The 23,615-nt window shown below is 38.2% G+C and overlaps 1 protein-coding gene across 9 annotated transcripts; it reads right to left on the bottom strand.

Moving 5' to 3' along the window:
- Window positions 1–135: 135 nt before the first annotated feature.
- Window positions 136–23,615, bottom strand: MFF (mitochondrial fission factor). Of its 9 annotated transcripts, XM_081141843.1 has the most exons (11): window positions 23,432–23,610; window positions 20,163–20,274; window positions 18,083–18,303; window positions 16,974–17,143; window positions 16,017–16,105; window positions 13,365–13,439; window positions 9,249–9,407; window positions 5,906–5,938; window positions 4,295–4,354; window positions 1,414–1,498; window positions 136–332 (listed from the first exon to the last, which is right to left on the bottom strand). In XM_081141843.1, the coding sequence occupies exons 3-11, from the start codon at window positions 18,261–18,263 to the stop codon at window positions 201–203; spliced, it is 984 nt and encodes a 327-aa protein (XP_080997969.1). In that variant the 5' UTR covers window positions 18,264–18,303; window positions 20,163–20,274; window positions 23,432–23,610; the 3' UTR covers window positions 136–200. The 9 variants fall into 9 exon arrangements, with proteins under 9 accessions (XP_080997969.1, XP_080997971.1, XP_080997973.1 ...); XM_081141845.1 differs by lacking the exon at window positions 13,365–13,439 and having other exon boundaries at window positions 23,432–23,615; XM_081141847.1 differs by lacking the exon at window positions 9,249–9,407.

Consider the following 23,615-nt stretch of genomic DNA (forward strand, 5'->3'; position numbering starts at 1 on the left):
GGGCTGCTACAAGTGAATGCAGCTAAGAGGCAGGATGTCCTTCACCCGCAAACAGGAGTCTTTCCCTCCTCTCCGGAGAAGTACATTTTCAGGGCGTGGGCTATGAAAGGCATACAACGCAAACACGGAAACAAAGAAGTTTGCAAATTCTTTATATTTCCAGCTGTTGAGACAAAATTTTTTGAAAAATGAGGTCGCCTCTAGCGGCGAAACCAGAGCCAGCTATTAAGCAGCCAGAAGGCTACAGTGATGGAGTACATGACCATCTCTCTCTTAGCGCGCTCTTTGGTCTCCTCTTCTAGAAGTTGCAGACGGCGATTTAGTTTGATTATCTAAGTGAACAACAAAAACAACAACTAAATAGAGGCTTTAATGCATGGGGTAATCAGGTTCTTATAAAGTAGGATAATTTGTCAAAATAATTATTGCAAACATGGAACGTTTCATTTGGAGCAAAATAAACAAAACTGTATGTAAAAGTTACCTATGATAGCTAAAATTCACTAAAATACTCCTCTCCCTTTCCCTTTCCTGTTTCCAAAATTCTAAGTTGGAAAGGAACTATCTTCTTTTTTTTAATCCCCATGTGAGGATATGTTTATTGATTTTAGAGGGAGGGAAGGGAGAGGGGGAAGGAGGAGAGGGAGAGAGGGAGAGGAGGAGGAGGAGCGGGGAGAGGAGGGGGGGGTGAAAGAAACCACTTTCTTCAGTAGGCATGAAAATATGTAAGAACTTACGATATAGCTTCCATTTGTTTCCATAAATGAGACTCAAAATGAAATAGTATTTGCTTCATATTACCCTTATATTACACTAAAACTTTAAAATGATATTCTGATCTATTCTTATGCTAAAATATTTAGTTTCTTGATATTTACTTAGAAATACTTAATTTTGATTCATTTCCCCTCCACGTCTATTTGGCATAGACACAAGTAGAACACTGAACATGGCTTCCCCACGTGTGTGTGATTCCAGAGGCTAGGAGTACATATTAAAAATATACACATGCAACTGTAGTTCTAAGTAAGACTTACACAGAAAATGAGAACTAGGCATATAAAGAGCCTCTGCAAACAGAGCAGTTTCCAAAAGGGAGTTCTCAAGCACAGTAACCCAGGTCCCGGAGTGACCATCTCCCAGAGCCAAGCCACTGTGGCTGCCCTGGTTTGCTAAATGTCACGATTGTGTTATTCACCGGAAAACTGTTTTATGCTGATCCAAACATGTAAATGGTGGCTCAATACATCTTTAATCAAAATGGGAAAATCAATTATGGTTTAATAAACAGTTTGATAAAATATTTCCATTCATGACTTCCACAGGAGAGAAAATGAGGAATTGTTAGGAACTGTCACTTTAAAGATTGTATGACTAGCACTTAGGATTGTATCTTATTTGGACATTAAATACCTGTCGTCTTAATGAAACTGCATCTACAACAGTCATGTCTTCTGCAGCTCCTTCAACTGTTGCGTCCATATTTGAAATGCCATACCTAGCAGATAAGAAACAAAGATGCAATATTATAATACAACAAAGAGCACCTGGCAAGTCACGTAATGTGCTGCATAGTGCTAAAGAACTGTTCAAAAGACTGGAACTTAACAATACAAATTCCTAAAGTATTTTACATTCTGAGTTATTACTGATAAAGAAAACAACTGAAGGTAACAACTGCCTTCAATGCTGGCAGTGGCCTGACCCTCTGAGAAGAAACCCTGACTGAAGACAGAAATGAGGAGACGCTTTCAAGCCCACAGGGACTGGCAAAGGAACAAGGGTCCCTGGCTGAAGGCCTGAGAGCTGCCACCCTAGCTTGTGACAACACACAGCTCTCACACAAACTATGTCCACGTGCGGCTGCAGAGGAGTCCCTGCTGAGACGCAGTGGCCGGGGCATGAACTCCAGCTAACAAGGTAAGTGGTCAGTTCTTATTTCTCTCCCTGCTCCTCTCACTGCCTCTTTTCCTGTCACTTCTACATGTAACTTATTTCCAATTACTCTCTACTGTAAAATCACCTGACTACATCTTGACAGTACATTCCGATCCAGAAGGGGCTCAATAATCAATAATTACGGGGCCGGGTAGAAAGTAACACTGGGAATGCAACGAAGACAAACTCCAGAGAAAGCATATTAAAAAGTACTTCTTGTTCACATGCAGTTACTTCTAAAAGGACACTTATTTTTAAATGAATGACAAACTTTTGAGAAACAACTACTACTCTGCCTCTTTGCCTGGATTTCCACTTTTAAAATATATTTTTAATTAACAGCTTTATTGAAATATAATTTGCATATCATACAATTCACCTCACATGTTCATATCCTATTTTAACTCTGGATGGTTATTTCAGTAAAATGGCATATTAACTGTTCTGAATGAGAATATAAATACACTGAATTTAAGAGTTACTCCTATGTAATCTACAAAGTTGGCCCATAGATCATATCTTCTAATATATCAAGCAGATGCCCACTATAAAAAGCACCCTACCACACAAAGGGGCACGAGAACTATATTTTTCATCTAGACATGTTAAAGACGAGCCTATTTAAAAAATTATTTTGTTTCAAATACAATTGAAAATAATACAAAACTACTTTAATCAGGCAGTCGCCATTCTGAACACTAATGACAACCAGGCAGGTCGCAGTCTCAGTAACACGGCATATATTGACTCTAGATAATCTGGAACAGTCTCTAAATGTGTCTCTGATGGCTACATAAACTTGCTTTCTCATCAACTGCCCCTTTCCTCATGGGGAAAGAATGAGTATCCTGGAGTACTGAGAGAAACTGCATCAGTTAGAGAAGTAAGCTACAAAGTTGGTAGATGCTACAACTAGGGGATTACAAACATCTGAATTAACTATTCCTTTGAACATTATGGCAGAATTAAATGATTAGTAGGAAAAAAATCAGGGTTGAAAAGGCCTCTTTCTCTACACTTTACCCTCAAAACAAAACTGTTCTATTTCTGTGAGGTCACACATGAGATAAATAATTGGAAAAAAAAAAAAAATCAAACAATAGAAGCAGTTGCTTCAGAGGTCAAGGACCTGGACTGACACAGAGAGTGAAGCACAACTGAAAAGGATCACTCACAATTTGGATCCTGAATTAACTAATGTTTCAATATCTGTAAAGAAAATCTTCATTTGCAAAGAAATCTAAGAATATCTACAGCAAAAACTTTAGATAATTCAACTTAAAATAGAAAAAAACATTACCATGTGTTTTAAACTACAATCTGTTTTTTTCAGAACTAAAAACTCTAAGTCAGATCACTGGCTGAAAATAGAGGTAAAAGGATCAGAAACTTAGGAGTAAATGTACGAGGGAAAACTTACATTGGGTCGAGCTAACACTGTAAAGGAAATGGGTCGGAAGAGCGGGAGGCCCTGAGGCACTGACAGACACTTTAATTCCTGTAACCTGAACTAACTGGAGTGAGAAACTGCCGCTTCCCTCTTCTCTTGCCTAAAACCCCATGTGCCAGCTTCCTCTCATCACAGAAATAAAGCTGCCAGTTTTAAATCTAATGCTATAGATAATATATTTGTGCTTAAAATAAACAAAATTAACTATGAAAAAATTACAGTAACAGTATCTGTGAATACTAACCAAGTTTTTTTCCCCTAGAAGACAGGAAATGGGGATTTTGGCCCATGAGAACCTTAAGTACTTGGATGTACCATTCATTCTGTCCTGTGCTTGACAGAGAAATAATTGCTCTGATCAAGCAGGTGTGAATGTGTGAAAGGGGGAAAACAAAGAGGAAAGCTTTTGAAATCGACAGGTGACAAAAATTCTTAAAACTAAACTCCCTTTATAAATGTTTAATTTCCCCAAGCTGTCAATGCCTATTTCCCCCAGTTTAAGAAGATGCCTTACAGACAGCTTTACCTACACATGGAAAGTGACGCTGTAGACAATTACCTAAAAAGAAAATGCTGGGCCAACCTTGGCAACAATGCAAAGGATGCACATGAAACAAAATTTAGGTGAGATTTAGCCTGGCCTCCCATGAGCTACCGAAGCTGATTGAAATACGCATCCAGGATACACGATACTGTATCGCGACTGTTAAATGTTTCCCTCACTCTGGTGGCCAAATGTCCTGAGTGACTACTCACTGTTCTCTGAGAAAAGCAGGGTGCACTCAGAGAAAGGATGCAGAGGCTCAAGCTGCCACATAAAGGCATGGCTACTACATGCATTACAGCCTGCAAAACACAGATCCAGTCAACCATCCACCCTGGTAATTACAAAGTCTCAAAATTTACCTGGCGTTGTCATGATGGGGGTTAGAAGTGGCGGCGGCAGACCCACCACGCAGCACGGGTCTAAGGCAGGTTTTTGGAGAAGGCACAAGACAGAATCAGGAAACAGAGAAGTAATAAAATGAAAGCAAAAACAATAAATAAATGTCAAATAGGATTATATTGTATGATTCAATACAATATAATATATTTCAAATACTTTAAACATCTTCGTCTCATATGTCCTCCATTTTAAGATTTTCATAAATTTAATATTTTCAATGGGTTCAAAAACAAAGGAAATCTATAGCTATGTAACAAAATAGCACCAACATATGAAGTAGTATTTGGGGTGCTTGTATTGTAATTTATGAAACTCAAGACAGAGGACAACTGTTTAAAAAGTCTAATTTCTCTCTTCTAGTTGGAAAAAAATCATATCACCTTTAGAAGCATGTCAAGAACCGGTTAGTAGCACCTGCATGATCGTGGTTGCTCATCTGCCAGCAAGAGCCCATCTCAAAAGCTGAACATTTGACACAGCTCCCATGTCCCACAATTGCGTCCTTCCCACCTCATTAATTCTGGTCAGTGCCTGATATGTTAATGTAGCTGTGTCTCATTCAAACCCTGAGCTCCCCGGAGCAAAACTGCAAGCCTCAGTTCTGGAGCTGAGACCAGGGGCTGTGCTCTGAGGACACACCACAGCACATTCTGGAAGCAACGATATTGAGTCTGACCGTGAGACAACCAAGAGTGGCATACAGGGCTGTTGAAATGAAGACTGCGGTGCACTGGAAAACTTTGTGGGGACTGTCACTTAGTCTCAGTACATCCTTTGTTTCTAGAGGAAAATTAGTTCCTGACCTAGGTAAGCAGAAACCTTTCCTTCCGATAAACCTTATTTTTAAAAATCAGACAACAAAAGCTCCACAAGGTCACTGGTCAATTCCCCAAAAAGTATTCAGCAATATTTACTAGAGAGAGAGAGAAGGCTGGGGTACAGGGTCAATATAAGGATTTTAGGAATCCTTACATTCTATTTTGAATGTCTCATTCTCTAAGTACTGATCAGGCTGGGCCTGAATTTAAATATCAAGGCAATTCTTAATTATAGTGAACAGTTGATACAAAATGCACTAGTGTTGTTTTGTTTTTGTAAGTTGACACATCTGTAGAATTTTGGCTATAATACAAATCACTATTTTGCCCACTCAATTTATTAAAGGAAATTTTACTGTTTAGTTTGTATGTTTCCTAAAGGCAGTACTGGTGCTTAAATAAATTTCTGGAGCCTAGAGGATAAGAGATTCAGAGACTTCTGGGGGAAGACCTGTTAGAGTTCTATTTTGTTCTCTAAAGAACAGTGAGAAAACACGTGTGCCTGAGACAGGTTTTAAACCCATCCCATCCCCTCCTACTAACAGATTTACTCTGTGGCATTAGGAACTGTTACTAGTTAACTACAATCTTGCATTACACTAACACGAGAATGTTTAAATAAAGCCAGCGCTGTGTGCTGCCTAAAGTTTTTTGAAGAAATTCACACTAATATGCTCAACTGGATGTGCTATCTCCAATGTTCCACCACAGAGATTTCCCTTTTATAATGCAGAGCCAGAAAATAACAGTTACCTTTCACAACGCATTTCATTTTGTCTTCTTACACTGGCAATTGACACATATAACATAAAAGTAAATCAGACAGGCATTTGGCATAGTACCGCTTTCTACCATAAGTATAATTTAACACATTGAAAATCTTTTTAAAGTGTGGTAATATGTTCAACAGTATGTTTTGTGATTCAAGTGGCAAAGGGAATGAGCAGCAAGGCTCCACTAGTTCAAGTTAGCTCTTGAACTAACTTGCTATCACGGAATATGTTTCTTTGTTTTAAAAAATGGAAAGTGCTACAGTAAATAAACAATTTAGTTGGGGGACCAGGAATTATACACATATTTTAAAAAGACAAATTTTAAATAACAAACACTGTTTCAACTACAACTTTGTATTCTAGGCTTTCCAAGTAATATATTTATACAGAACCACTTGCAAAAAATATAAAATTATTTACATATTGGTTTCTTATTCTATATACTCAAAGCTTGTAGAATCGGCTAAAGAAAAACTGTATAAAAATAATCAAGCCCCTTCTAAAAATAAAACTAAGCATGACTAATATGTGAATGTTCAAATAATGTTCTCACATAGGAAGTCTATTTTTAAGCATGTTACTATTTTGCATTGGAGAATGACATATGGAGCTCTAGCAGATGTCAGAAGACTGGGGCGTTTCCTAACCAGCCAAGGACTAAGTAATAACAGCATTTAAAATCCAAAGAGCCCAGCCGGGCATGGCTCAGCGGTTGAGCATCGACCTGGGATCCAGGTGATCAGGGTTCGGTTCCCAGTCAGGGCACATGCCCGGGTTGTGGGCTCGATCAATGATTCTCTCATCATTGGCGTTTCTATCTCTCTCTCTCCCTCTCCTTTCCTCTCTGAGATCAATAAAGATATATTAAAAAAATAAATAAAAAAAAAATCCAAAGAACAGCCCGCGGTTGAGCATTGACCTAGGATCCAGGAGGTCACCAGGAGGTCACGGTTTGATTCCTGGTCAGGGCACATGCCCGGGTTGTGGGCTCAATTCCCAGTAGGGGCCGTGCAGGAGGCAGCCGATCAATGACTCTCATCACTGATGTTTCTCTCTCTCCCCCTCTCCCTGAAATCAATAAAGATATATTAAAAAAAAAAAAAAAGAAGTCAAAGAACACACCTCGTGCTTGTCCCAGGTGTTTTGATAAACTTTGCTAATGTGTATGTATGATTTAACTTTGTCTTCATGTTGAGCTTGGTTTTAGATCATATAAGTTCTCATAAGATGAGAAAATGGAAATACATAAATAAAGCTTTCAAGAGTGTCCCTTAAAGTGTAAACTAAAAATAGTTCTCATGTCAAGCAACTGTGAATCTGCATTATTTTATGATAATAAAGCAGGCAAAGTCTTCTTCCTTCCCTCCCTCCATCCCTCCATCCCTGCCTTCCCTTCAAGTAATTCTAGCTTAATTTAACATACCTAATGTGATGTCATAAGAGCAAAGATAAGATTTTACATTAGCGTAATAGCCAAGAGCAATAAAATAGAAAAGAAAAAATGATGTACAGAGCAAGAAACATAAAAGCACTTGAAACTTTATAAGCAGCATTATTTTATAATCATGCAAGTAGACTATTATCCAAATTTCACATTCCTAGTGTTTATGCAGAAAAGTCATGCCAGAGAGTTCTCGTAGTAGAAATAAACACTGATTTGGCACTTACAATTCTGATTAAATCTTGTTCAGTATTTAGATTGTAAGAAACTGAAATACGACAATAAAAAAACCCCAAACCCTTTCAATAATGAAAGCATCCAATAAAACTAATAAGAATCTAACCCGCCAGGCTCCAAGGCAACAAAATGGTGTGTATCCAGGAGCAAAGAATCATTAATACAACTACTTTACGAATTTAAAGTTATCAATTCATAACAATTATAAATAAAACTTCACTTAGGGCTCAAAATAGTTTTTCATAATAAAAAAATACAAAGTAAATTTTACATTAGTAAGATTTCTGACTTTGTATTGTAAACTTGCGGCAAAATTTATTTCCATTATGGAGAAAAAATTCCAACTGTTTTTACAAGTTCCATATTACTGTACTGCACTGTGTCTAGAAAAGCTAAGCAATTTGTCCAAGGTCATCACACAGCCAGCTGCTCAGTGGGGTGGCTCGAGACGGAATCTGACCCCCTGAATGCATGCTTTTTCTTCTAAACCATGCTGCTTCTTACAGGCCCCAAATAGTCTAAAATAGTCCTTGAAGCTTCAAAGAGCATAAAAGGACTTGAAACACTTGGGGAGGGGGAGAAATATATAAAACTTCCCCCCGCCACAAGCTTTCTCTTTTATGCTCCTTCTGGCACAGCTTTAAGTCCGGGGCCCGAACGAACACCACTAGACTAACCCTGGGAAGGCTTAGAAACCCGCCGAGCACATGGACAACTGGCGTATGAGACATGGGGACAGCGCCCAGGCCCGAGGGAGGGTCAAAGCACTCGACAGGAAAGCTTGTCCAGAGCAGGCCGTACACGCGCCAGCTGCTCTGCCAAGAAGTGAGGTTTACGGGAAGAGCCAGCTGAATTTACTGGGGATTCCTCAGAACGCAGAAGTCAAACACTGGCTCAGAACTACTAGATAAAATGTTAGGAGTTGGAATGAAACTGACTATCTTCCCCATTCTATGCCAAAAAGCTTCCCAAATTTCATCTTTTTAAAAAACACCATGTAGTAATGAAGTAAGGACAAAAATAATGGCAAAAAATGTATTTGTATGAATAAGTCTAAATACGCTATACTGATTTTACCTGGTGTTCAAAGTGAGATTAAGTTATCAATTCTGAAAACTATCAGACTTTCAAAATAGCACCTGGGATTTTCAATATAGGCCTAGAAATCCCTATTTAGAGGAATTAAAAAAAAAAATAATTCCTGGCAACTACACTGACATCAATGTCTCAAATCTGTTTCACTAATCTAACATATCAGTACCATAAATGATGACATCAAAAGACTTACTAAAGAAAATTCATTTGCTTTAGTTCAACATCCTACACTCAACCCAACAGTGTGCCTGGAACGGCCAAAATGGACTCAAGGACTTAGAACAGATCAGCAAAACTTTTGGAAAAATCCTTACACTTCCTGTATGTAGTTATTAAATCCTCTCCCTGACTGAAGAAAAGCTAACAGAATCTTGTGAAATGTGAATTTTGGACAATAATTTCAAATTAAAAGAAAGCAAAGCAAACTGTTTAAACCATTGCATCTTAGAAAGAGACAAAGGTGCAAACAAAAAGGGAAGACACCACAGTCCACTGAAAGGAGCCAAAAAATATGCAATAAAGCTGGCGAGAGTCTCCGATGGCCAGTCACCTGCGGTTTTCATCCAGCACATCCAAGATCTGCTGGTAAGCCCTACGAGTAGAAGACTGGATAAGGGACAAAATGCCACGAGCAGAGGAGAGATTAGCTCCGTCTTCAGGTAACATACGGGGAGGACAGACCCGAACCTGTTGTGGCGACGGTGTCACACTGTTTACGTAAGCACAGCAAATGAAGAAAAAAACACTCAAGTCAGATTTTCATAAAACTTTAGCTGAGCAGTTTCCCCAAACACTTATAAGAATTATCTTAATTTTCTTGCCCCCTTTTCCCACCCATCACTCCCCAAGAGAAGAGTCAAACCAAATAAATTAATATATCAAGTTTTAAAAAACCAGCTACAATGCAGCATCTGTAACTGTGCAGCCTTAAACATCAAACTAAAAAAAGGGTCACGAAGGAGCAAGGCTGGAGGGGGAGAGAGCTGAAGCAATGAGGGGGCCCGCCCGCCAGCTCAGGAGGTGCAGTGTTCTGCATTTGGCCTGTATGTTCCGATTTGGGAACCACGCTAACAAGCAACCTGCCACTGCAACGTATGGGTGATCGGACAGTAAGACAGGAAATCCTGGTCAAATTTAAACACGCAAATTGAAAGTAATTCCATGGAAATGCCATTGCAAATATTTCACAAAGACAATGAAACAAGCTGAGTTTACGAGTAAGTTTAAAGATGAATCCACGTTCAGAAAGCTGTACTGAACATACAGCGTATTTCAGTTTCTGGGCTTCTCAGTGCCAGTAACCTTACATTCTTTCACAATTTCTTTCGCTCCACCACCAGTGCTTCCTACAAGCTGAGCACACGTGAATGGAGCAATTTTACAGTTCTAACCCAATCGATTGGTGTATTTTCAGACACTTGTTTAATGTTAGAGCACGATTTGCTGTTTGAGGTATTTAACTGATACATGGACTTGGCATCTGGTTTGTTACAGTAAGAGGTTTTGTTATAATGGGACTAAGATGCTGAGATGTGGGCTCAACATTTTTTCTCAATGTCAGGGCAAAACACCCTAGACTAAACCTCATCCTGTGTATTATTACATTAAAAAAGAAAGAAAGAAAATGGAGTAGACAGTGAACAACTGAAAAGAGAAAATCTTTTATTTTGACTTGTGTAATCTTTTCTAACTTAACATGTATTTGTTTGGAAACCACAAAATAAGTGGGATAATTTTTGAAAGGAAAGTTGCCATCTAATATTATTTCCAGAGTCCCAAAAAATTAAAAACAAAATTTTCTCCACAATTTTGTGAATAACTTTGAATGTCTTAATGATCCAAAGTGAGAAGCACAATAAATAGGAAAACCATGCTTTCCAAAGATTACTTAGAGAGAAAGATCTAAGCCAACAAATTGTCAGGGCTGATTCCCCATAGGAAGGAGGCCTAATTGTGTCAAAAAAAATGTAAGTTTTCAGATGCAAGCTCATGAAGGGTTACTAAAACACCTGTCCAAAGAGCAGAAATCTTCTGGAATGTATTAAGTCAGCTTATCAACTGACCCACTGTACTCGGCAAAGCCCGTATTCGGCATCCAAGAAGAGTAAAAAATCAGTCTACCTGGACACAAAGCCTAGGCACTGGTCTTTCTCTCAGAATTCTCTTTAGGCAGCACGGGGAAAAGCTGCAGCTGCTGCTTTTTGTGAGAAACCAGACTGATTCATGTTAGAAAAGTGTCACAAGAGGCAGGAATAAAAAGGGCCAGTTTCTCGACAGAGCTGCCAACTGCCTGGATAAATTTACCTAAGCAAGTTTTAAAAGACCAATCAGTACAATACTTACTGATCTAATTAAAGTTTTTGTCTCTGCATTTTGGTGCTTAAATTGAACACTTCTGCATATCATTCTATATTAGCAAATAAATTAACTACATACTATATTAAAGTCTATAATAATCAATATTTAGAATAATTTTATATCAACAATATCAATAAACTAAATCCAAATCCATGAAAAAAGTTTGATAGATTTTTGCCCAATAAAAATTAAAAGAGAAATCATTTTGTCAGTAAAAGCAATAGAAATTACTTGAGTTCTAAAAGTAGAAGTGATTCCAGTCCATACACAGGAAATCAGGTGTATTTATAAAGTAGTCAAGCATAAACTATTTTAAGCAAAGAATTCTTAAGATAGAATGCACAAAAGGTGGAGTTTTAGGAGTCTGTAAGATCTCTTCCAATTCTAAGATTCTATGATCACATGAAATTGAAATATGGCAATAGAAATAAAAAACCTCACATGATCCTCGATTGTAACTTAAAAATATGTAGAAAGATAAAAAGACAAAATAAAATCTATCGATACTAGTAGGTATTCCATCAAAGACCAACATAAAAACAGATTGGGATTTCTGATGGTTTATCAAAAGAAATTAAATTTTCAAAGATTAGTAAGAAATTTACCTTTTTATTAATCTATACAGCAATCCCTCATAAACAGCAAAAACAGAATAGGAAGTATTTTTTAAACTGATGACCACTTTGGGCAGCGTATGTATAGATTAAATGCCCTTGATTGCTAACATTTATTTTCATCTACAGAAGAACTAAATGATTAAATCTTAAGATGACCAAAATTACCCTCCTTAGAAGCTATAAATACTTTAGCAATTTTTTAAAAAGCTTTAAGTAGCCTTTCAAGTCTTTTTACAAATAAGCACATTTAAGAACAAAAAAGAGTAAGCCCCATTTTAGCATCAGTCTGATGCTAGCTGGCATGTCCACCACTGGCATCCACTGGGAAGGGAAACAGTGAGTACTTCTAGCCTGGAGTTCCAGCTCCGTCCACTCATCCACCCAACACCAAGGTACAGTGACGTTTTGGGGTTTATTGATTTTGATAAGTGAACTACTGCGAAAAATAAAAAAGTAAACATATTGCAAAAGCACTGAGATTATTTAAGCGTATGTTATTATATTAGTAATTTAATAGAAAGGCACTTTGATGATAAACTGATCCTAGTAATGTTATAAAACAGCAAAATCTCAACTTCATCTTTTTCTTTTATAAAAGATTAGAAAACTTTGAAGAAAGCACCAATGTTTACCCTGTTATTTCATTAGTAATAGCTCTACCTCATGATTACATAAAATCTTATGACACAAATGTTAAGTAAATAACACCAGCCATTATCAAAACCCAAATTTAAGTGAAAATTTACTCGGCACAACTATGTTGTCATTAAAAGGAAAGTCCAAGTCAGGTGCCTCTTTCCCCACAGGTTTTCACAGGAATAATGTTTCTCAAACTGTGAGGATAACCTCTTTAGTGAGGCTCCAGCCTCTTCCAAAAAAAAGAGTAAAGGTGCGATAGTGGAAAAGGGGAGAAAGAATTTTCACTGGAACACAAATCTTGTATCATTTCTCTTGACATTTTAAATGCAGAGAAAACTTGAATTTGTTGCCACTACCTAAGGCCATTTACTAGTTCCTAGAAGCATAATAAGAGAACCATCATTGGTTGTCGGAGTGGCTTCTGTTGCTTAAGAACTACATTAGCTCTTAAAGCATTATATTGAATGCAAATATTCCCCTCCCCTCTATGGGTTTAATGATCGTAAAACATTATTCCAAGCATCATTTTAATCTATGCTGTAAGATTACATTTACACTCCATTCTCCTCCTGCATTAAAATAAAACAAGACAGGGTGCTAAATTTTTTTAAAAAGATGGGGATCACGAAACTTAGTTCCAGTTGAATCTGTAGAGAATATTCCAATGAGAGCAAAATGAAGAAAACGGAACAGGATGCTTGGTACTTACATGTAAATTTTAAAAATTTTATTGAATTCACTGGGGTGACATTGGTTAATAAAATTACATAGGTTTCAGATGCTTAGGTGTAAATTATTCCACTTCACTTTTACCTTTACCTCCCAAATCATACATAACTCTCTTAGTTGGTCTAGTGTGTGTGTTTGTGTGTTTGTTTTTAAAAGGTGCGTATGATGACAGTTCGAGAAATCCTGAAACAGGTACTAAGAAGCCAAACGGTAAGAGAATTAGGGTATTATATGCCAATTACCTGGTAAAATATTAGTATAACATAAGCCTGCAAAATAAAAACAACTCCTACTCGTGAAAAGCAGAGCAGGTAAAATCTTACGTGTATCCCGGTGCAGAAATCGGTGCCTGGAACCTTGAAATTTTATTTCTTGGGGCAGAATCTGATCTGTGCCACCTTAAATAATAATTATGCTTCTTTTACATATTCAGCTTTTATAACACAGAGGAAAAGCTAGATACGATTCTACTGGTCAGAACTCATTTTTGTATCTATAGCTGACCATAATCAATCCTATTGTCTCTTGAAATTAAGAGAACAGAGGCCAGTGCTCTTGCTCTTATACCCATATGTCCTTTTGTTCAAGCCAAGGAATAAAAGCAAAGGCAGGAAAGGTTCATGCACAATGACACATAATTAATCTCACATTACAAAGAAAGGACTCAAGTTGGTAAAGACAGTGAGAGTCTGATAATTACTTTAGTAGAGGTAAAATATGGCTGTATTATATTAAAGTTTTTTCCTGACCACATTACCAACACTGAATATACAATATGATCATTATACAAAGTTCCTAAGGTTAATTAAATGTAGATTATCAAAGATGAATTCAACTACTAATTATAAAGTTAGTAATAGTAGGAGAAGAAAAGGCAAGGAAGGTTATATTACTAACAAGAAGATAGTTAAGTAATTTACTTACCATGACATGGTAACATATGTAACCACCATAATAAAAAGTATGATTAAGTGATGTAAGCATTTCAATATGAAACATACTGTTAAATATTCATGTTATTTTTACTACCAAAAATCAACATGAGACTTTCAGTTTTATTAAACATCTAGAAAATGCCATTAAGGCAACTTAAAGAAAAAATGAATCAAATATCAGTTAACTCTGTTAATCTTTTCTGTTATGAGGAAATTGTTATTGGTAACTGCAAAAATGTCTATGCTCTAATTACCTACTCTAAATCATAGTCAGTAGGCTGGTTTTTATACATAATAGAACTGTTTCCTTTTCTTTGTTTCCCTCCCCTATTTCCTTTATTTTTAACTGAACTCGGCTACCAAAAATATATAATTTGTGAGGAAAAACACAAAAGTGTTGCTACACTGATGCTTTTATTTCAGTAGTGTGAAATTTAAGAGTAATTAGAACCTAAATAAGCCGTATCTTTATATAACAGAAAAGTTTATTAAAACCTTTGCCGCCTTAAAAAAATATTATGAATAGAAAATAATAAAAGCTCTGAGGAGATGTTTAATCATTCTGAGGGCACTAAATATCAAGAAGCTATGTAGCTTTTTCACCATGTGTGTAATATGCTTCCAAATATTCTAGAAAAATGATTTCATAGGCTGGTGACATCACTGCCAACCAGCACCCTCAGGGAAATATAGTTATAAAAAAATTTCACATCAATAATGATTGAACAGTTCAGATAAATCTTCCCTAAAGGAGATATATATTAATTTTAACTTCCTTTCTTCCGATATAACCCTTCAGAATAACTACTCTAGGGGGCATTTCAAGACTGTCCAAGAAATCAGAGAAGTCACCATTCTCCTTTGCACCTAACACAAGACAAGAGAGGCCCTACACCCATCAAAGCCCATTCTGCATCCCTACACTCACTCCTCATCAGGCCCAAACTACAGCTTGATACAGTTTAATACAAATGCTATACTTGTATTATACTCTAGTTATTTTGTATAGAAATTTAAATGTTTTGCTTTTACCTAGATTTGCAAGAGAGGTGTTTCATCTCCCAATTCTTTTGCAGTTCCCAGAGAAGCTAACATTACAATGCTTGCAATCAAATATGGTTCATGATGAATGAGTTTATGATAACTGACTGAATATTTAATGGAGAAATATTTACATAAAATATCTAAATCATCTATTTTAAAAAGTCACAATCACCAATGGCTTTGAGACTTAAAATACTGACCAGCTTTTAAAGGGATGTTTAATTTATAAAAATCCCATTAGTTTTAAGAAAACAACAAAAAGCATTTGCCTGATCTAAAGCATCTTATAGCGGGGGAGCTTTAAGATCAGGCGTGATAATATAACCAAACGAGAGAGGATTAAACAAACAGTTCTTTAAACAGAATACTTATAGTTTTGGAAAATGACAGGGATCTAATAACTCAATGACTCAGTAGGCAGGAAGCTAAAAAATAATCCTGGAAAGGAAAAACATCCACTTGCCTTTGGTACGCTGTTTACCACAGCTCATCAGAAGCAGAGCTAGAAAGGGCTAGCTCACAATCTTATGATGAATTGAGTAACTTGAAAATAAAGATGTTTCCTTAAATCAAGTGTTTACCTTTTATTTATTTTTTAACCTACATACTACATAAACAGTTTTGAAGGATGCACAGAATTGAGCACTTAACATTTACCAATTTTTCATAAGTTTACTTTATAGAACATTCTCAAAATAGGCAAATCATACTTTGTGAAGACTATCATATACACACAAAAAATGCTACTGAAAAATCTTCACAACTAACAAATGGTTAGAATTTGAAGGCAATAAAAAGAATTGCAATTATGTAAAATTGATGTAAATGCAAAACAGATTTTAAACACTATTAGAAGTAAATTATTTCTTTTCTCAGTTTCTTAGGCATAAAACACACACACAGTTTAAAAAATGTAAATTATTTACAAAACAATGGGACAGACAATATATAGAGAAAAAGTGTAAAGGAGATACAGAGCTCAGTGATTGTACTCACATGGAGTCAGTCCTGACCAGCTGTCCGTTTTGGCGAACAGCATTTTCACTCATAGAGCGCTCTCTTTTTAGCCTGCCAACCGCACGGACCTGTTAGGCACAAAGAAAGGGGAGAGAAGAGGAAATATTCTTAGTAGCCTAGTAGCTGCTTAGCATCAAAAGAACCTTAATTCAAGGCTACTCACAAAATTTACAAAAAACATAACCAAGAACTGCTGCTAGGCATGTATACAACAGCTACACTTATATTACTTAAGAACAATTTTCAACAGTTTTAAAGGCACATATATTATAGGAAATGGGATGAATTTCTATTACAAATAAATGTTCCTTGCTTCTGGGGTTTAAACAAATTTGTTATTTGGCTGGACATCTGAAAATTAGACTAAAAAAATAGTCTTCCTAGCTTAAAGGTTTTGGCATTACAGAAATAGCAACAACCTCCCATCCCACATGCTCTTCTTACAAATGTATCATTGACTTCTTTTCATTAGGGATGGGATCTATGTCCACTTCCCTTAAAATTGGGTGGGCTGCTGGAGAGATGATGCAATGTTCTTCTGAGGCTTGGTCATAAACAATAGTAAGGTTTCTGCCCTTTTTCTCCAGACTGTTCATGTTTGCAACAATGGCACCATGATGTGAGGAAGCCCAAGCAGCCACATGAAAGGGCCATGTGTAGGTGGTGCCAGACAACAAGCCTAGCTGAGGTCCCAGACAACAGCTAGTATTAACTGACATGTGCGTAACCCTTCAGATGACTGCGGACTCAAGCTGCCAAATCATCCCTTTAATGTTCTTTATGCTCCCACTATTTTAGACATATGCCTACTTGGTCCATGTAGAAGGCTTTCATTACATATTGCTAATGATATGATTTATAGCCTCTTAATGCCTCTTTAACTTTTGCTTTTTTCTATATTATTTCAAATTCAATTGATGTTAAAACTCTACTTACTTCTTCATTTTGAGGGGTTGAAGGAGGTCTTTCTAAATCCAGAAAATCTAGTGGTCTTTCACTTAGTGTAAGTACACGGGGTGGTGTTTTTAGAGCCAGAGGTTTAAAAGAAGTTGACTGAATGAGGTCAAGATCTCCTGGTCTTGAAAATGGAATGTCTTCATTATTTCCTGGAAGTAAAATATAAAAAGGAAACAAGGGATGTTTTAAAAAGCTAGTACTTTTATTAAACTGTATTTGCCACTACATACCCACTAGAATGGCCAAAATGAAAAAGACTGAAAATACAACGTGCTGGCAAAGATGTGGAGCAAATGCAACTCTCACCCATCAGATGGGAATATGATAGAGTGCAACCAATTCAAAAATAGCTTGACAGCTTTTTATAAAGTTAAACATAACTTATAACATGATCTAGCAAGTCCACTCTTAGAGATATGAAAACACATGTCCTCATAAAGATTTGTACATGAATATTCATAGCAGCTTTATTCCTAATAGCCTCAACAGAAAAAAAACCCACAATGTTCATCAACAGGTGAATGGATGAGCACACTGTAGTATATCTACACAGTGGAATATTAGCAGTAAAATGGAATGAACAAGATATAAGCAACAATAGGAAAAAATCTCAAAAACATTACACTAAGCAAAAAAAACCCCACCAGACACAAGAGTATATAGTGTATAATTACACTTATATGAAACTCTAGGAAAGACAAATCTAGTCTCTGGTTATAGAAAGATTACGGTTGCCTGGAATTGAGGGGTAAAAACTGAAAGAGATGGGGCACGAGGGGACCTTTAGGTAATGTTCTGTATTTGGACAGTGGTGGAGGTTACATGAGTGTATACATTTGTCAAAACTCATCAAGCTGTACATTTAAAAATTACACACATTTTATGTAATATACCTCAATAATTAGTTGATTAAAAAATATTGTTTGAAATTTCAGATTACTGTTTGTAATGAATAAAAATTTTGAAAAAAATTTAAGTTGCATTTCCCAACGCTTTTTCTAAATAACGTTTTGAAAAACCATAAAGTTTTCCTAAAAATATATAAAACAAAGACATGTCAGGCAACTTAATACCCGAATGTAAAATACCTGCTACGACAATCCTCTCTGGAACCTGCATAATCACACTAGTGTTTGGAACTCCGTCTTGGAATTCTTGTTCCAGGTCAGCATTTGGTGGCGCGACCTTTAATTTTTCTGGGACCCTCATTCGCTGACTAATGCCTTCGGTGTATTCCATTTCATACTGGATTCGACTAATTTCCGCCATCTCAGCAGCAGTGGGGGAAGGAAATGCTGCCCCACTCACTCTGTGGGCAAAAAAATTAAAGACAGTGTGACTGAGTGTTAAAATGTCAGTCTCTGCTCTGTGAAGTTAGTTGACAATACCTTATCGAAAGAGCGGACTTCTCACTTACGAGTACTGAATGCGCACAAAAGAAAAAAGAAAAGCGAAGAAAATGTTTTCCTCAACATAATAACTTCTCACTATCAGTTGAAACTGCACCTTGAAACTATTGCTTGGGAGCAAATTTAAAGAATTATTGTAGAACCACAACACAAACGTGAGCGCACGCACACACACACACACACACACACACACTCTCTCTCTCTCGGCATAGATACGCATGCTGCTTATAACTCAAAAATGCCTGAAAGAAAACTTAAATTTCCTAGTCAATTATTTCAGGGAAAGCTGCCAGGACTCTACAAAAATGAAATTCGAAATTGCTGTCATGCACACACACAAAAAAAGACGAAAATCAGATTTATAAGACAAATAAGATTAATTCTAAATGTACTGAAAAAGAAGATGCAACCCCTTGAAAAAATCACAAAATACAAATTAAAACTTTCCTTGCTGAATGTATATCTGATGACTGAGATGCAATGAATACCAAATATAGCATATGTGTTAATAAAACTTTAATGTATACATTCATTTTCAGGGGTTGAAAGTTTCACATTATTAATTTGTATTTAATATCACATTTAAATGTATATTTTGGAAAAGCATGACATGCCTTTAAGGGGAAGATGGATCAGATGCAGTGAGTAACCTGAATTAAAGAAGGATCCATGCTCCAGGGAAATGCAGGAGAAAGAAAATTGCCCCAAAATACAAAATGCTGATAAAAATGTAAAAGAGCATGGTTAGCCTATGGCAACCAGCTTCAAGGCGACTATCTCTCAAGCCTATACCAGCTCAACTGAATAAAATGTCACTGACCTTCCTATTGGTGGGTCACTGGTTTTTCTTTTACTCATTTTTAATACAGTAAATACACGTCTATAATAGCTATTAAAATACTGCTACCCTGTAGTTCAGTTTACTTTACACAACAATTCCCCTACAGATCTGAACTTTTTTGGAGATGTACATAACAACACGGACACTGCTTTTCCAGCTGTAAAAAAGAAAGAATAAAAATCAGTATTCCAACAATTCATTTCATAAGAAAACTATGAATAAAAGTAAATATCTATTTAAAATTATTTTTGGATTTCAACAGGCTTCGGACTTGATCTGAGAAATCAATTTTCAAATCCCTCCTAAACAGAGTTATTCTATATAGGTTCAAAAATCATAAAGATGGTGTTCAATATAGTTGCTGGTTTATGATTTTGCCAACAGATAAAGAAAAGCTAATCCAATGTATATACAAATGAGAAGTCAGGTTAGGAAAAAACACTCTGCCATACAACTCTACTCATTATATTCTGAAGGAGGAAAATCCTCTTCATTTATTGACTAAGTACAAATTAAGAAACCACAAAGAGAATGTAAAAGGCAGAAGTAAATTAATTTCAGGCAGCCTAAAAACTTGATGTAGTGTTTTCTTTAAAAGGAATTAACTTTGAAAACCAAATCATACTAAATTTCCAGCAGAGATGTTATACCTAAATCAAGGACAATAAAATATTAAGGACAGTATAATTTTAAGTCATAGCTAGAATATTTATTAAACTCCATGTCAGAGATGTATTACACACCTCAAACTCTACCTCACTGAGATGTTTAGGAGAGTTCTTAGAGGATGCTCAACTGTTAATTATGACTGCTAACTGGTTTTTTTATTCTTTACCCAAATGTGTGAATTTTAGGATTTGGCATGCAAATGTTTTAAAGACTAAGAACATAGAGCTTAAAGAGAAAATTTTTACTCACAAATGTGTACCAACTACTACTTGTTATTTGGCACTATCTGCTTCTGTGCTTCATAGTAAATCCTGTAACTTGCTTCACTGTGCACGTGCTGGATTTAGAGCCACTTTTGTCCCTGGGGGAGAAAAACAGGAGCTAATTGAGGAACTAGATGATACCATATTATGAATTCATTTCTGGGAAATTCTCCAAATGATAAAAGTTATTAACGATGCACAACCTTACATTAAAAAACCCATAAAATAAAGAAATTAAAAAGCTTACCACCACTTTTATAAATTTTAAATTTTTTAGTTGCTTTTTAGAGAGGGGACGGGGGGGGTCAGAGAGAGAGGGAGGGAGGCAGAGAGAGAGAAACATCCATGTGAGAGCAAGACATCAATTGGTTGCCTCCTGTACAACCCCTACCGGGGATGGAGCCTACAAGCCTGAAAGTCTGCAACCCAGGCACGTGCCCTCATCTGGAATCGAACAAACCACCTTCAGGTGCACGGGGTGACACCCAACCAACGAGCCACACTGGCCAGGGCAAGACTGCCATCATTTCTGCTTTGAATTTAGAAAAATGTAGCAAATGAAAAGTATGTATAAGCTTAAAAGAACCTTAATGCTTATATATATATACACACACGTAAGTATATAAACATACATATTAAGAAGGAACAAATCTATCGGCTGAATTTTTATTCAGTATTTAATTTAAAACAATAATATATGCACATGGTACAAAATACACAAGAACATAGAGAGAAAATAGTGTTCCACCAGATCTATCCTACGACCACTCAGGTCCCCACAGGCAACCTCTATTATCAATTTCTGTGCATCGTTCTAGATGAGATACTCTTCCGAGACTTGTGTGGATGTGAAGCACAGTAAAAGCTTAAAATTAGAAATAACACTAAAAAGATGAATCTCAAAAGGATTATAGTCTTGGGACATAACAAACCAAAGTTCACAATAATAAACAAGGGACACAAATTGCTGGAACATTCTCTCTCTGAAGTGTGCTATTCTCCTCACTCCATTTACTGCATTTCAGTCTTATTATCTTTCCACTAGGGCATCCCAGGGGTCTCGACATTCCATCCTATAGCAACGTCTCACCTTACAAGAGCCTCTGAGTTTGTCAGGTGTCACAGGCTTAGATCATAAACGTGGACATGGAAAAGACAACTTCTGGAAAAAGCCAAATTACTCCTATAGCCAATCTGAGCTACTTAAATTAAAAGAGTAAGTGGAACTTTTCTACAAAGATTTAAAACACTGAACTGTCCCCCAATTACTAGGTTTCTGCTTAAGTAAAATAAATCACAATCTAATTTTCCCCCCTCCCTCATTAGACTATGTCATTTTTAAAAGACATTTTGGCAATAAATAAAATAAACCTCTCATGTGGAGTTAAGATATTAATCCTAGAAGTTTTCTCACTTAGAATCTACTAGGTAACCAGTACTGATATTCTAAGACTAAGGACACAAAATTCCTCTCAGAATCACAGATGATCTTAGATTACTTTCTAGGCCCAGTGGTACCCAAATATCAGTAATTTACCAACTTCATGGCTTTACCCACATTACACAGTACATTTGCTCTTAGTTACACTTATTTTTTCTTTAATTCAACTTTTAAAAGTCTTAAATAAATGTCCTTTAAAAGGAAATTTTACATCACTACCTTAAACCATGGTTTAAATGCACATAACAAAAACTATTACAAAAACCCTCAATTATACACCACCTAGAGTCAAGTCAGTTATGTCCCCCCCATGGAAAGTGTCCTAATTTTGGGACACGATGCTTCAAGTTTGACTTTCTCATTTTCTGTATCAGAACACTGGGATCCAGAGAAAAAGCCTGGCTCCGGAGTGACAGAAACAACTTGCGTCAAACTGATCGTGGTTGCAAAGATTTATATAATTCCCTAATTACAAAAAAAAAAAAAAAAAGTCTGGTTCTCCAGCACCCATTGTGTGGATCTAGTTCAAGGTTTTTATCTAGGCCACCTGTTTCCGTTCTCTTTCCAAGTAACTATACTTAAAAAAAGAATGTGTGTTTTAGAAAGTCAGGGTGTAGCAACCCAGGATTAATTTTAGCTTAAGAAAAGTCACTGAAAACTTGGAAAATATAAACTATCGAGTTTTAAAGTATGGTTATGAATCCACAGAAAACAAGTCTGACCACCAGGAGGGAGGACAGGGGCAGCCCAACTTCGTAATCTCAAAACGAGGCAGCCCTATCAGCCCTATCGCGCAGGAAGGAACAGAACACAGCTTCCTTCTGGAAGACAGAGCAGAGCCAACTCGCCAGCGTTTGAAACAAAAAAGACAGCAGCACCCCCCCAAACACACGCACACAATTGAACTACATGGAAAAAGACTACTAAGTACAACTAAACGGTTATCATTCTTCCCAAACCCATTTTCCTACGGGATTTTTCCTTGGGGATCTCCTTCGCTAGCGAAACGGCCACGTGAAGGGAGAGAAAACACCCAAGGTCTCGGAGCTCAAAGCCCCCCCCGCAGGTGAGAGGCCTGGATACAACAGGTTCTGCACCTGGGAACAGACGTCGAGGGCCCGGGCTTCTCCTCCCGTCTGGGGTGAAGGCGCCGCGCTTCGGAGAGGGTGCTCCTGCGGGGAGAAGGCGCCCGGCCCGCGCCGCGGCGGGCTCGGCCCGCAGACCCAGGTGCGGGGCGCGGCGGCCCCGGGCCCGGCCCCGCTCCCGCTCGGGGTCCCGCTCCGGCGAGGGAATCGACCCGAGGCGCGTCCCCGGCCCCCACCCCTGCGAGCAGGGATGATGCTCACGACCGGGGCCGACCCGCGCCCCTCGCGGCTGCCCCGGCTTCCAACAAGGCCTTTCGCTTCCAACTCGTACCCTCCACGGGGTAAAAACAAAAACAGAACCACCACGAAACTACGTCTCAGGACGGCAGGTGTCTCGTTCAAGGTCATACTCCGGCGGCGGCCAGGGCCCGGGCCCGCGGAGCGGGAGGGCGACCGGCAGAGCGCCGCGGCCAGCCCAGGGCACCCCCGGTTCCCACGCCCCGCAAACCATTTTCCAGACGGAGAAAGCCCAGATGTGGCGACCAGGAGGCGGCGAGCGGGGAGGCGGGGAGGTCAGCGCCGGCGTCGGCAGGGCAGCTCCCCGCAGGGCCGGAGCGGGCGGCGGGGGAAGGTCGGGGCGGCGGCGAGAGGCCCGGGGGTCACCAGGGAGCAGCCGCAGGATTTCGGCCTCGGCGCCGGGCCGCGGGCCGGGAAGACGTCGGTACTCACCCCTGGGCCCGCTGGAGGGTCCCCGGCCAGGGCCGCCGCCCGCCGGCTCCCGGGGCTCGGGTGGGCGCTCTGGAGCCGTTGGCCGAGCGCACGGAGGCGCCCGGGCGAAACACCGGCCGAGCGGCCCGCTGCGGGCCGGAGCGACGAGAACGGCCGGGCTGGGCCCTCCGGGGACCCGTAGCGG

This window comes from Miniopterus schreibersii, assembly GCF_964146895.1.
Source record: "Miniopterus schreibersii genome assembly, chromosome: 7".
NCBI classification, from domain to species: Eukaryota; Metazoa; Chordata; class Mammalia; order Chiroptera; family Miniopteridae; genus Miniopterus; species Miniopterus schreibersii.

What these genes read in the sequence shown, in the direction of transcription:
- MFF (XM_081141843.1), bottom strand. Translation starts at nt 18,263, where the DNA reads ATGGCGGAAATTAGTCGAATCCAGTATGAAATGGAATACACCGAAGGC. An exon ending in GTGCTGGATGAAAACCGCAG is followed by an intron (nt 5,939 to 9,248) that starts GTGACTGGCCAT and finishes GTCAATTGCCAG; the next exon opens with TGTAAGAAGACAAAATGAAA. An exon ending in AATGAAATGCGTTGTGAAAG is followed by an intron (nt 4,355 to 5,905) that starts GTAACTGTTATT and finishes AACCTGCCTTAG; the next exon opens with ACCCGTGCTGCGTGGTGGGT.